Consider the following 14,216-nt stretch of genomic DNA (forward strand, 5'->3'; position numbering starts at 1 on the left):
CAAATCCGATCTGGGCCACATTTTTCCAGACTGTCGCGGCGGTCTGTACCGTCCAGTGTCCCAAATCCGATTTCAGTTGTGCGTTATTAGCGCCTAGCTTGCAGTGAACACGGCTTTTGTGGAAGGGCCGGGCTTGACAACAGTCATAAAAAGATAAAAATGGGTTGAGGATAAGCATGAGAATGATCGGTTTTCTCTCTGCTCTATGTGAGCTATATTTCAACATTTCCTACACGGCCGAGAGTCGGGAGAGGGGTATGGCTGCAGCCCGTCTTGGAGAGTCAGGTATGTGTGTGTCTGCCCGTATGTGTGTGTGACATGCACGGACAGTGCGTGCATGCGATCGATCCATATAAACTGTGAATATAAGCCTAAACGGGGATTATTTATGTCTGTTATTTGTGTCCTCCTTTTGAAAAGCAAAATATGATAGCCCTGGAATGACGGATGACTTGTCATTTGTTTTGACGCTTCTGCGCACCGGCGCGTGTCGGACTGCGAATTAGAGCGCATGCGTAATACTTGAATGGTCTCAATGGACAAAGGCAGTCTGTACGGGCACGCCAAAAAAACGGATATGACCAAAAAAATCGGATCTGTGCATTCAGACCTGTAGTATGAACGTAGCCTAATTGAATGAGCAGGGACAAACAGCTTGGAGTCAGAAGTACGTGCGCTATTCTAAAACCTGAACGCACCCCGAGTCTTGGATGACAAATCAACAAAGCAGAGAGTAGACACAACATGACTAGTAGTTTCTTCAATTTATTCAGAGTTGAGTAAGTAACGCACCGCTTTTGACCAACACTGCTATTGAATATGTCATTATTATCATTTTAATAATTTAAGTGACGGGTAAAAATACATTATGACCGGATTTTTATGACCCTGTCAGTCAAAATGACAGACAACGAAAAAGTCTAGCGCAACCTCTGATCGGGAGCAAAAAAAACAACAAAAAAAACAATCGGATCGGGAAATATCGGGATCGGCAGATACTCAAACTAAAACGATCGGGATCGGATCGGGAGCAAAAAAACATGATCGGAACAACCCTAATAAGAATGAGTGATTACCATTTGTGCCATTCGGAGGGCAAACCTAAATATCCGAACAGCCAGTACTTACTCTTTTCTGTTTTTCATCCTCAGACGGAGCTGATCGCACATCAACAATATGAAAGTATGACCTGGGTGAGAGCAGCAGCTGAACCGTGTCGTTCGTAGCTTCACAAAGCCCTCTCACAACAAGTCAGGCTTCCAGTGCCCTCTTCCACTAGCCAAAGGTAGAGCTCAACCAAGGGACCGAGAGGCATCCAAGAAACACAAGCCAACATCGATGGGGTTGGAAAAGACACTTCCTGCTATGCCCATCGACATCTCCGCCAGAAAGGCAGGCCCGGAAGAAAGAAGTATCAAAGTTGGTCTGGTCATTGTGTGATGAGCGTCCCTTCAGGTGATAAGTTCAGAAGCAGTTCACCATCAGCAGAGACTGACATCCTGGGCTGAGGATCCAGGGCCTAGTAGCTCTCTACATTCGCACCCTTATGGTCCTTATGTATGAAACTTGAGAGCTCGTGGCATTTTTCACATGGTTATCAGTACCTCAGACCCCTAAAACAAGATGGCAATCATTTGGGAAAGACCCGTTGCCTAATTTTCAGCAGCCAGCAAACAAAACCATTTGTTTATTACCTGTCTTTATTGTTTACATAATGATGCTACTTTCAAAGGGTACAAAAAGGAATAGGGTGTGAATGTTGAGATATTCTGTAAAGCTTTTGCTTTCTACCAGCTTAACATCCCTCGAGTAGCCGTTACTCTAGTTTACAAGCTTATCCTTTATTTTATCAGCCATTGGCTTAAAAGTATGCCAATCAAGTGAGAGAAATTGTGAAAGGGTAAGAAGGCGGAAAAGTGAAGAAGGTCGAAGGAACTGAAAGGAGCCGGGAATGTGAGGAGGGATCTTGGGACGAGAATGTGGATGTTTGAAGGAGCCAGACATCAGAGGCAGGACCTTTGACGCCTTCAAATGACGGAGGGAGAGGATGTGGTGTCCAATCATGTCATCAGTTTGTCTTGTGAGCGGAAGAGGAAGTGACCGGTCAGTTGTGTTTTGTTTGTACTGTATACACTGTCAATTGATTCAGTGCGTTTTCAGAGAGGCTTTTAAAGATGCAGGCTTTCATCATGTAAATGGAGGCTAATTAGAGCCGCTTAACCAGTGGGATTTTTATTCATCTTCATATTTTTCTTTGTTAAACCTTTGTTAAACAGGGGTGATTTAAGATGCATATTGCAACTATATATCTTCCTTGGAGGAAAGCATGGGGAGTCAGTAAAAGGGAAAAGACTTCACAGTAATTAGTCTATGAAGGGTTCCTGCCCAGAGACTGTCTGACTGGAGATAGTGCCACCTAGTTGCTAGTAGACTGCGCTTAATAGACCAAAGTTTGATCGGTCATGGTCAACTTTTAAGCGGCGTATTCTATCTTTAGCTGTAGCTCTAGGATTTCATATTTAGTTTTAAAAGGCAGGTTTTTTGTGTCTGGAATGCAGACTATATTCAATAAGTTTTGCGGTGGTTAAGTAACACTAACAAAAGCGATTGGAAACATTTGCGTTTATTTGTTGCATTTATTTGTGTAATAGTACAATACTGCCTTTGTTCGCTGCACTTAAAATAATAATGTGATACACTAACAGCCAAATGGATCACCTTTTTGGTATCTGGAAAAAGTAAGCTTGGCTACTCAGCTCTTCATCTGTTTTGGGACGACCGAACCAAGTTTTTCATTTTTTGATGTCGGCTTTATATACTGTATTAAGCCATTGTACAATCAAGCTTCAAACTATTTTTGGTTCATAGCCTCAATGCTGCATGCTGTGAAATAGTGGAGTATCTGCATTTATAGTGGTATTAAAAAGTATCTGAACCTTTTGGAGTTTCTCACATGTCTGCATAAAATCACCATCAAATGTGATCTAATCACACAAAATCACACAAATGGAAAAACAGTGTCGTCTTTAAGAGCACCCAAACATTCATAGGTTTTCATATTTTAATGAGGATAGTATGCAAACAATGACAGAAGGGGGAAAAATAAGTAAGTGAACCATCATCTTTAATATTTTGTGCCCCCCCTTTGGCAGCAATAACTACAACCAGACGCTTCCTGTAGCTGCAGATCAGTCTGGCACATCGATCAGGACAAATCTTGGCCCATTCTTCTCTACAAAACTGATGTAGTTGAGGCAGATTCCTGGGATGTCTGGGATGAATAGCTGTCTTTAGGTCATGCCACAGCATCTCAATGGAGTTCAGGTCTGGACTCTGACTTGGCCACCAGAACGTGTATTTTGTTCTTCTGAAACCATTCTGAGATTGATTTACTTCTGTGTTTTGGATCATTGGCTTGTTGCAGCATTCATCCTCTTTTTAGCTTCAACTGTCTGACAGACAGCCTCAAGTTTTCCTGCAAAATATCCTGATAAACGTTTGAATTCATTCTTCCATTAATCATTGCAAGTTGTCCAGGTCCTGAGGTAGCAAAACAGCCCCAAATCATGATCCTCCCTCCACCATGCTTCACAGTGGGGATGAGGTGTTAATGTTGTTGAGCTGTTCCATTTTTCCTCCAAACACTGTTATGTGTTATTCCCAAACAATTCAACTGTGGTTTCAACAGTCCACAGAATATTTTGCCAAAACTTCTGTGAAGCGCCTTTTTGCGAACATTAAACAAGCAACAATTATATATATATATATATATATATATATATATATATATATATATTTTTTTTTTTTTTTTTTAGACAGCAGTGGCTTCAGAGGAGTCCTCCCATGAACACCATTCTTGGCCATAGTTTTACATATAGTTGATGTCTGCATTGAGATATTGGACTGTGCTACTGATTTCTAGAAGTCTTTAGCAGACACTCTAGGGTTCTTTTTTTTAACCTCTGAGTAGTCTGCGCTGAACTCTTCACATCATCTTTGGTGAACGGCCACTCCTTAGGAGAGAAGCAACAGTGCCAGACTCTTCATCTGTAGGCAGCATCTCTGACTGTCGATTGATGAACATCCAGACCTTTAGGGATGGTTTTGTATTTTTTCCCAGTAGGTCTTCAGACGGCTCTTTTGACCGTGCCTTGATGCACATCAGACAATGCTTCTCATCGCGACATTTCTTACTAGGTGTGTGTTTTATAGTGGGCAGGGCAGCTTTAAACCACTCATCAGTGCTTGGGCACACACCTGACTTAAAATGTTTGGTAAAATTTGGTTTCAATTGATCTTTAAGTCTCCTTAGGCAGAGGGTTCACTTATTTTTCCTTCTTCTGTCATTGTTTGCATGCGATCCTTGTTAAAATATGAAAACCTATAAATGTTTTAGGTGGTTTTAGTTAAAGCAGGCACTGTATTTTCATCTGTGACATTTTGACAAAGATCAGATCACATTTGATGGTGATTTTATGCAGAAATGGGAGAAATTCCAGAGGTTCAGATACTTTTTCATACCACTGTACATGAGGAACCTGATTTGAAGTTAAGCCAATCTTTTGTGCCATCAGAGGTGCATTGTGTGGGTTTTTTCTTCCTAAGATTATACATGCAAAAATTCTAAAAATGGTGCCTTATCGTGCCTTTGACAGGCCCGTTGTGAGGCCACACTGCCAGAGATCACGTATTTGGTCTTTAGTATGATAATGCTGCACCGCAGACTACGTTTCAGTGTTAGCGGCTCCTTCCTGTGTTTTTTTTTCCAAAAGCTTTTTCATACATGAACAGTCAGCATCTTGATCCCAGTGTTGTTTGCCATCAGATTCAGTAGTTCCAGAAAATACACTTATTTATTCCCCCTCCCTCTCTATTATTTCCACAGATGTCATACTTTTACTCCGTTAGACATATTATTTAAAATACCGTATGTATTAACAAGTTATGGCTGGTAACCATACTGACATCTCAGATATTAACAGTTTTTATTGTTGTTTTGATGTTGCTCTATAATCATGTTTGTATCCTTTAGTCTAATGTAGGTTTTTTTTTTTTTTTTTTTATGTTGTATTTGAAGCTTTGGTGTCCAAGTGCAGCTGAGAGCGAGAACAGGTCCACGACATGTAAATCGATGTACAGTACATGTCCTGTCACACACAAGCTTTTGGATGATGTCAGTGTGTACTTGGTATCCGGAAAGTATTCACCTCGCTTCACTCTCTTCACATTTTGTTATGTTACAGACTAAAAGCAAATAGAGACTTGCTCAATGGCATCAACGCAGCCGTAACGAGTGATTCTATTACCATTTTGTCAGACGTGTAAGCGAAATTACCGTAATTTTCGGACTATACACCACTAATTTTTTTCCTCATTTTAAATCCTGCTGCTTACAGTCCATTGCAGCTTATGTTTTTATTTATTTGGGTTGATAGGTAACCCTTTATTTGACAGCGGCGTCATAAAACTGTCATAAGACCGTCGTCATAATTATGATACTGTCATGGGCATTAATGAATGCTTATGACAAATGTCATTAAGTGTCATCCAGCAAAGTTTGTCAGTAACTCTGTCCAGCTTGGATCTTTTACATCCATTCAAAAGAGAGATTAAAAAAGAGATAATTTGCCGGATGACATTAAATGACATCTGTCATAAGCATTCATTAATGCGCATGACGGTGCCATATCATAATAACGACTGTCTTATTACGCCGCTGTCAAATGAAGTGTTACTGGTTCATATCTTTTGGTGTAAATGTCCGATAATACAGTGAGGACAGTTGTGGCTTACAGGCCAGTGTGGTATGTATGAATTAATGCCGTTTTCATGTCAAATGCACAACACCATATCCAATTAACTCAATTTACAACAATTGGATTCCAAAGACTAATGACTAGACACAGGATGCACCTCATTTGATTTCTAAACTTTTTCATGATTGAGTCTCGTGTTTAAGCATTTTAGGGAAGGACAATTATATAGAAAAATAATGAATTTAACCTAATAAAATGTGGAAAAATCAAGTTGCAACAGCGTTTATCATTGCGCCACACAGGAAAATTGAATCCGAAGGACAGTACTGTAAGTTTTGGACTATAAGGCGCAGCCGATTATAAGCCGCCACCCACCAAATTTGACACAAAAACAGCATTTGTTCGGAGGTGTCCTCACTGTATTATGGGATATTTAAACCAAAAGATATTAACCGGTAACAATTTATTTGACACCGGCAACATAAGACACTCATAGGACCAAAAGGCTGCAAAGCTTCAGTGCTTCAAGAAGCTTCATTTGGCCATCTCTGCTCTCTTGGCAGGAGACGGTCAACCTCTGCTGCAACCTGCTGTCAACACTGTTGTCATCCAACATGCCTCCTAGCATGCATTGCAGCACTACAAATGTCAATAACAATCAAAATTCATGTTCTGTGCTAACACTTTATTTGACAGTGGCACCATAAGACTTTAATAAGACAATCATAATTATGACATGATATGGCTGTCATGAGCATTAATGAATGCTTATAACAGATGTCATTTAGTGTCATCTGGCAAATGATCTCACATTTGAATGGATGTAAAAAATCTGAGCTAGACATTAATGGAGTTAGTGACATAATTTGCGGATGACACTTAATGAGATCTGTCGTAAGCATTTACTAATGACCATGAAAGTGTCATGCCAAAATTATGACTGTCTTATGATGCCACTGTCAAATAAAGTGTTACTTTTTAACCCAAATAAATCAACAAAAAAGCCGCACAGGACTATAAACCGCAGGATTCAAAATGGGGGGGGGGGGGGGGGGGGGCTTATAGTCCAAAAATTACGTTATATATATATTTGCAACTTTTCCAAGTTAGATTCCTGTAGATGTTTATCCAATTTTGTTGTCATAAGCGGGACACTACAAACTTGTTGTAGCTTGGACAAAAAATTGGACACTCTTTTCTGAGGCATCTGACTTTGGTGTTTCCACTATAATAACTTTGACATTACACAACCTAAGTGACTGATGTGGCGCATTTTAAGACCAATACGTCAAGGGAAAGAAAGGACTTTCATGTGAAAGACCTCTGATAATGAAAGAAAAAAAATTATCAACCCAATAAATGACGCCACTTACGACCGCAGCTCTTTTGTGATGTCAGTTATACTCACACCCATGAATACCGATCGACTCAAACCACAGGTTGCATGCCACAATTGGTATAAATGATGTCACGAGGACGGGCGGACAATTTGGGATACTCGCATTTGATTGGCTAAAATATCGACATTGAAACATATCAGCCCCCAGGTTGGGTGGCCACTTCCTGGAATTACTGACTTTTATCAAAGTTTTTCTCCACTGTTACACGTCAGAAAAAAAATAATTCTATGGGCAATGTTGCTTGAATGATGCAAAATGTTAACTTCATCCTCCCGTACTAAAAAAAAATAAATTAAAATGAATATGTTTGCCTAGCCTCTGTTAGCCATTTTATTGTTGCCAAGTCCCACACTTCGGTGGACAGTTAGATTTAAGAAGTACTCAGGGGCTAAAGGGACATTTTGCCTTTTCGTTAGTGTACTCTTTTATTTCAGCACAACGTAACCCTCCAGACCCCACTCTGTGCATTACATTTGAGAAAAAATACTTGGGGCTTGAACATGGCTGTGATTGGCCAGCGCAGTGTTCACATCTTCATACCAAATACCGACTTTCAAGTTATGTGTGGGCTGCTGTCATAGTGTTATTCCAAAAGTATTAGTGGACTTTTTTTTTTTTAACTCAAAACATAATTATATATACACACAGTATGCTGTTTTTTTTTTTCTGGATTTGTCTTACTTTCTGCAATTGTGATGGGATAACATTTTATTTTTTTGTTTTAGGTCATTGTTGTTTTTGTAAATTCAGCAGCATCTATTGTGTCGCAAATGTCTACCGCTTGACTGTGCTCCTGTTATTGCATTTAGTTTCTTTTTGATCAAAGAGCCGATGTCCTGTATTGACTGCAGGCTTGCGTATATATTTGACTAAAGAAAATGGTTGTTTCTTATTAAAAAAACAAAACAAGAAAAAAGATGTTTGCAAAAAAGGACAAAAAATTGTGGAAAATGTAGAAAAAGACAAATGAGTAATTTATCTTTTAAACCTGCATGCAGAAGGCTGAGAGTCATATTTAGAATAACAAATGGCAGTGCCTTTTATTTTGTACTCGAGACATTTAATTTACCCCAAATGTAAGTGTTTTTTGTTTTCTTGTTTATTTTTTTTTAATGATTTTTCAAAAAAATTAGGAGGCGGGAACCAATGACAGCTGTGCTGGGGCTTGTTCACACTGCACACCCATTTATTTCTTCAAGTCCATTTGTCAGGCATATCGACTTCACTTGGTGAGAAGGAGTCGCTGTAACTTCAATAAAATCATAAAAAGACATGATATGTTTGATTGGCCAAATGCTAGTTCCTAAACCAAACTCTAATTGGACCCTCGCCGTGTGAGCTCAGCCACTAAGCCACCTTTACTTGGTGTCGCCATGTTACGACCGCCTGTCCATTTCTTGTTTTGGTTAGGTACTTCCTTGAAGTTGAGTGTGTGTGCGTGTACTGTATGTGAGGGACAGTCAAATGGTGATGATATGTGTGAAATCTGAATGCATTCAAGTGTTTTTCATTGTCTTGCTTTCATTTGTTCAGACTTACCAGAATGCTGTGACTTGGCATGCCCCGTTATCCATAAAAAAAATTATTAAGACCTTGAGTTTGTGTGTGATTCTGTTACAGTCGAACATAGGCTAATTTAAATACTATGAAATGTAAATAGTAGTATTGGGGACAATAACATGACTTAATTTCTATTTTTATTCATTTCAATGAAGTGTAGTTTTTATTAATATTTTATTCATATGTATATTTTGAATGATTTTTAAATATTTAAAAACAGCAATAATTAATGATGGAAAATCATTTTGAAAATATAATTAACCCTTTCGAGCAGCGTTGTTTTTGGCAGCCCTTTTAATTTTCGTTTTACTTATAAATGATAATGATTACTTGAACTTAATCATATTTTAGTCATCTCAAAATGTGTCTTCGTCTAGTTTTTGTTGACAAAAACAAGGCTAATTTCATCTAGTTTTAGTTGACCTTGAGTAAAAAAAAAAAAATTCTGTAAAATTCAAGTTTTACTCCAAAAAATAAATAAATAAAGGTTTCCAACTATTTCGAATAAACATTGACAGACGAGCACAATTGTAGCGTCTCCAAGGACAGCGCCAACTTGGTGATAATACACACTTAGCAGGAAAACAATACCTTATTTTCAACTAGAAACTGCAATTTCTGGAGAAATTACGATAGGGCTTTGCTGTGGTAGACACAGATCTATCAGGTCACTTCAGGTTTATTTGGGGACATTTCGGAGGATACGACATGTTGATATCAGGTCACTTTCTGTTGATTTGGGGACATTTCGGGGACACGTCTTGTTGATATCAGGTCACTTCCTGTTGATTCGGGGACACGTCGTGTTGATATCTGTGTAATGGTAGATTTTTGATAAAACAACAACCACACAGGTTTTTCTGCCATTAAAAATGAATAGGAAATTTGGATGTACATGGCCGTCAATGGCGTGGATGGGCACGGCTGTCGGCGCCAGTTGAATGGTCTGTCCTGGTAAATGGTCAAAAATCACAAGGACCTATGTTTTCCTGTCATTGAAAATGAATGGAAAATTTGGACGTACATGGCCGTCAATGGCGTGGACGTGCACGGCTGTCGCCGCCAGAAGAATGTCGATAGCCTGTCATGGTAAATGGTCTAAAATCACAAGGACCTATGTTTTCTTGCCATTCAAAATGAATGGGAAATTTGGACGTACATGGCTGTCAATGGCATCCCATAAGATATAAATGGGACAGTTTTTGGCGAATTTTGAGGGAACCGCACCTTTTTGGCAAATTTTGAATACACCCTTCATGCCCCTTACCATTCTGGAATTTTTTATGTGTAAATTATGGAGAAGTGCCTTCAGCAGATACCTGGATAAACATCAGACATCTACGTCCAGAAGTGGGCAGTCCTAGGAACAGCAAAAACACTGCGCAGGACCCTCAAACTACCAGGCATCTGGTAGAGGAACCGAACTTGAGATGAGAGGCCACCCATCCTATCAGGGAAGATGGGGTAAGGTGAGGGAAGAGGTTATATATACAAGGTGTCCCAAAAAATGTATACACCCTTCTGCAGCTGATAAGTTGACACTTGAACTGCCTTTTCATGCTTCCAGTGGCATTTGAGAATTTTTCATTCTCCTATGAATTTAGTCTGGCAGCTGCCATCATTGATTCAATAGGTTTATTCTACAAAATAAACTTTAAACTTTTAAACAAATTACGTCACAATGAAAAAAAAAATGTCAGTATATAGTTCACAACTTTTACTTAATTGTATTTATTTTCTTTACTGTTGCATTTCCCCCAATATCTCAGATGATAATTGATCCAAACAAAGAAAAAAAAAAAACGAATAAAATCCAACAATCCCCCCCCCCCCCCCCCCCCCCAAAAAAAATTGGGATTTTAAGCTTTCCAGTGATGTATCACACATGCATATGGGATATTTTTTAAATTTGGCCAATTTAGGGGTCTTGGAGCGGAACTTCGTCACATGAGTGTTTTCCGCCACATGTGCTCTATATATATTGTAGATTAGGGCTGTCAAAATGATCGCGTTAACGGGCGGTAATTAATTTTTTAAATTAATCACGTAAAAAAATTTGACGCAATTAACGCACATGCCCCGCTCAAACAGATTAAAATGACAGCAGTGTAATGTCCGCTTGTTACTTGTTTTTGGTGTTTGGCGCCCTCTGTTGGCGCTTGGGTCCAAGTGATTTTATGGATTTCAGCACAATGAGTGAGCATGGTGTAATTATTGACATCAACAATGGCGAGCTACTAGTTTAAATTTTAATAAAACGAAGACATTAAGATTAACATTATTTAATACAAAATTTGTATAACTTGTACTAACATTTATCTTTTAAGAACTACAAGTCTTTCTATCCATGTATCGCTTTAAGAGAATGTTAATAATGTTAATGCCATCTTGTTGATTTTTTTGTTATAATAAACAAATACAGTACTTATGTACCATATTTTGAATGTATCTTTCCATTCCAACAATAATTTACAGAAAAATATGGCATATTTTATAGATGGTTTGAATTGCGATTAATTACGATTAATTAATTTTTAAGCTGTAACTAACTCGATTAAAAATTTTAATCGTTTGACAGCCCTAATATATATATATATATATATATATATATTTTTTTTTTTTTTTTTTTAATTGCAAAACACGCAGGCAACACTGGCACTACTACGATTGGATGTCAAATGAGGGCATAATATTGCCCCATGGATAGTAAGTGACCCTTGGGCCACAAGTTTGAGACCCATGTCCTATAATATATGAACGTAATTTTAAAAAATAATAATATGTTCATCAAAGAGTTATTATTAAAGTTAGGGCAATGTAATGCCAATCTTTTTAAAAGGTTAAAAAGATGTCAAGAAAACATTTTTTTCAGGATGGTACTAGATACAGCAAACATAGGGTCACCAAAAAGTGAATTCGCAAACCTTAAATGTCAGTGTTAGGTCAGTGGCTGCCATTATGGCGATGAACGTCCAATCCATTTGTTAGCCAAAATGAATTGGAAATACATCTCTGCCAATGGCAGCCAACGAGCCAGTTTGGGCTCTCCACGGAATCTCCACTTCAGAAGTTCTGGGAGAATGACAAATTCTATGCCAACTTAAGTATAAAACGATAATCATCCATGCACAAAATAGCTTTCATGAGAGTAAAACGTTTCCTTGTAGAATATTACTAGAGTTCAGATATGTGTACAAGTCAATTCTACTTGACTAACAGTATTTCTGTTACTGTTACATGAGACTGATAAAAACATGTATTTTCTGCCATCTAGTGGAAGATTATTCAACTGTTCTGCCAGTCACTTGTACTCCTTGGGCACACAAACAGTGGTATGAAAAAGTATCTGAACCTTTTGGAATTTCTCACATTTATGCATTCAATCACCATCAAGTGTGATCAGATCTTTGTCAAAATCACAGATGAAAAAACAGTGTCTGCTTTAACTAAAACCACACAAACATTTATATGTTTTCATATTTTAATGAGTATAGAATGCAAACAATGACAGAAGGAGGAAAAATAAGTAAGTGAACCATCACATCTAACCGTCACTCCAGAAATGTATTTTGTTCTTCTGAAACCATTCTGAAGTTGATTTAAACTTCTGTATTTTGGATCATTGTCTTGTTGCAGCATTCATCCTCTTTTTAGCTTCAACTGTCTGACAGACGGCCTCAGGTTATCCTGCAAAACATCCTGATAAACTTCTGAATTTATTCTTCCATTAATGATTGCAAGTTGTTCAGGCCCTGAGGCATCCCCAAATCATGATGCTCCCTCCACCGAGCCTCACGGTGGGGATGAGGTGTTGATGTTGGTGAGCTGTTCCATTTTTCCTCTACACATGACGTTGTGTCTTACTCCCAATTAAACTTTGGTTTCATCAGTCCACAAATTATTTTGCCAAAACTGTTGAGTGTCCAAGTGCCTTTTTGCAAACATTAAACAAGCAACAATGTTTTTTTTTAAACAGCAGTGGCTTCCTCTGTGGAGTCCTCTCATGAACACCATTCTTGGGCATAGTTTTACATATAGTTGATGTGTGCACAGAGATATTGGACTGTGCCACTGATTTATGTAAGTCTTTAGCAGACACTCAATGGTTCTTTTTTACCTCTCTGAGTATTCTGTGCTGAACTCTTGGCGTCATCTTTGGTGGACGGCCACTCCTTAGGAGAGAAGCAACAGTGCCAAACTCTCTCCATTTGTAGACAACTTCTCTGACTGTCGATTGATGAACATCCAGACCTTTAGAGATGGTTTTGTATCCTTTCCCAGCTTTATACAAATCAACAATCCTTGATAGCAGTTCTTCAGACAGCTCTTGACCGAGCCATGATGCAATCAGACAATGCTTCTCATCAGGACAATTCTTACCAGGTGTGTGTTTTATAGTGGGCAGCTTTAAACCAATCATCAGTGTCAGGGCACATACCTGACTTAAATTGTTTTGTAAAAATTGGTTTCAATTACACTTTAGGTCTCCTTAGGTAGAGGGTTTACTGACTTATCTTCACCCCTTCTGTCATTGTTTGCATGTTATACTCATTGAAATATGCAAACCTATAAATGGTTGGGTGGGTTTAGTTAAAGGAGACCCGTTTTTTTTTTTTTTTTTTTTTTTCCATCTGTGTGATTTTGACAAAGATCAGATCACATTTGATGGTGATTTTATGCAGAAATGGGAGAAATTCCAAAAGCTTCAGATACTTTTTCATACCACTGTACAGTAGGTGTTTTTGATTCATTTACTTCAGGGCCGTTCCTGACCAGCTTGGTACCCTTAGCAACCTATATTTGTTGCCCCCCCCCCCCCCTTATTTTTTCAATATATTTAAACACTCACACTGAAAAAACACATTATCTCTTTGTAATTTATTATATAAAAAAAGAACACAACGAACAAGTGCAGAAATTAAAAGAAAAATGCTCCAATAACTATTCAAAAACACTAATCAAAAACACTTCAAAAACATAAATACGTAAAATAAATTACAATTGTTATTACAATATGATTAACACCCATCCGCACAAACCTATATAAAGACACACGGAACACTTTAAGATGTAACTTTTTTATTTACTTTTTTTTTTTTTTCACCTTGACCTATAACCTTACTCACCTTGTCTTCACTGATGCAAAAGCATCTATTGCACTATCATATAACAATTGTTTTGGAAGGTGCACTTCTTTCTCCACTGGCAGTTTGTGTGTGGGAAGGTACTGGACTTGGTGGGCTTGGACTCTGTGCTGATGTGGATAAGATGGCTGTAAAAGATGACCCAGGATGTACAGAGGTGGAAGAAAAAATATTTCAGAAGAGCATCTACAAAGAGAAGTGGAATGTTACATTATATAAGTCAAATAGCTGTTTATTGTGAAACCAGCATGCCATAACCATAATAGAGCCTAAATTCTTGCAGCCTACTGTACCTGTCTACTGCAACCAGCCACTATCTTTGATGGGCGTAGTTAAAAGAAAATAAATTCTTAAAG

The 14,216-nt window shown here is 38.3% G+C and overlaps 2 protein-coding genes across 11 annotated transcripts in view; one reads left to right on the forward strand and one right to left on the reverse strand.

Moving 5' to 3' along the window:
* Positions 1-6,791, forward strand: part of samd4a (sterile alpha motif domain containing 4A) — a 93,697-nt gene extending 86,906 nt beyond the window's left edge. For 4 of the 5 annotated variants that reach the window (XM_057836306.1, XM_057836318.1, XM_057836331.1 and 1 more), the window contains one exon: positions 1,152-6,791. In XM_057836306.1, the coding sequence (XP_057692289.1) occupies positions 1,152-1,180 (29 nt within the window). In that variant the 3' untranslated portion in view covers positions 1,181-6,791. The remainder of the gene's footprint in view (positions 1-1,151) is intronic. The other variant, XR_009063204.1, reaches the window with a different exon arrangement.
* A 6,844-nt stretch (positions 6,792-13,635) lies between these two features.
* Positions 13,636-14,216, reverse strand: part of gch1 (GTP cyclohydrolase 1) — a 68,935-nt gene continuing 68,354 nt past the window's right edge. For 2 of the 6 annotated variants that reach the window (XM_057836396.1, XM_057836387.1), the window contains exon 6: positions 13,637-13,988. The gene's annotated coding sequence lies outside the window, so the exon portion shown is untranslated. Of the gene's footprint in view, positions 14,047-14,216 lie in introns of all 6 variants that reach the window. The other 4 variants (XR_009063220.1, XR_009063219.1, XM_057836379.1 and 1 more) reach the window with 3 other exon arrangements.

Source organism: Corythoichthys intestinalis, chromosome 1 (genome assembly GCF_030265065.1).
Source record: "Corythoichthys intestinalis isolate RoL2023-P3 chromosome 1, ASM3026506v1, whole genome shotgun sequence".
Taxonomy (NCBI): Eukaryota; Metazoa; Chordata; class Actinopteri; order Syngnathiformes; family Syngnathidae; genus Corythoichthys; species Corythoichthys intestinalis.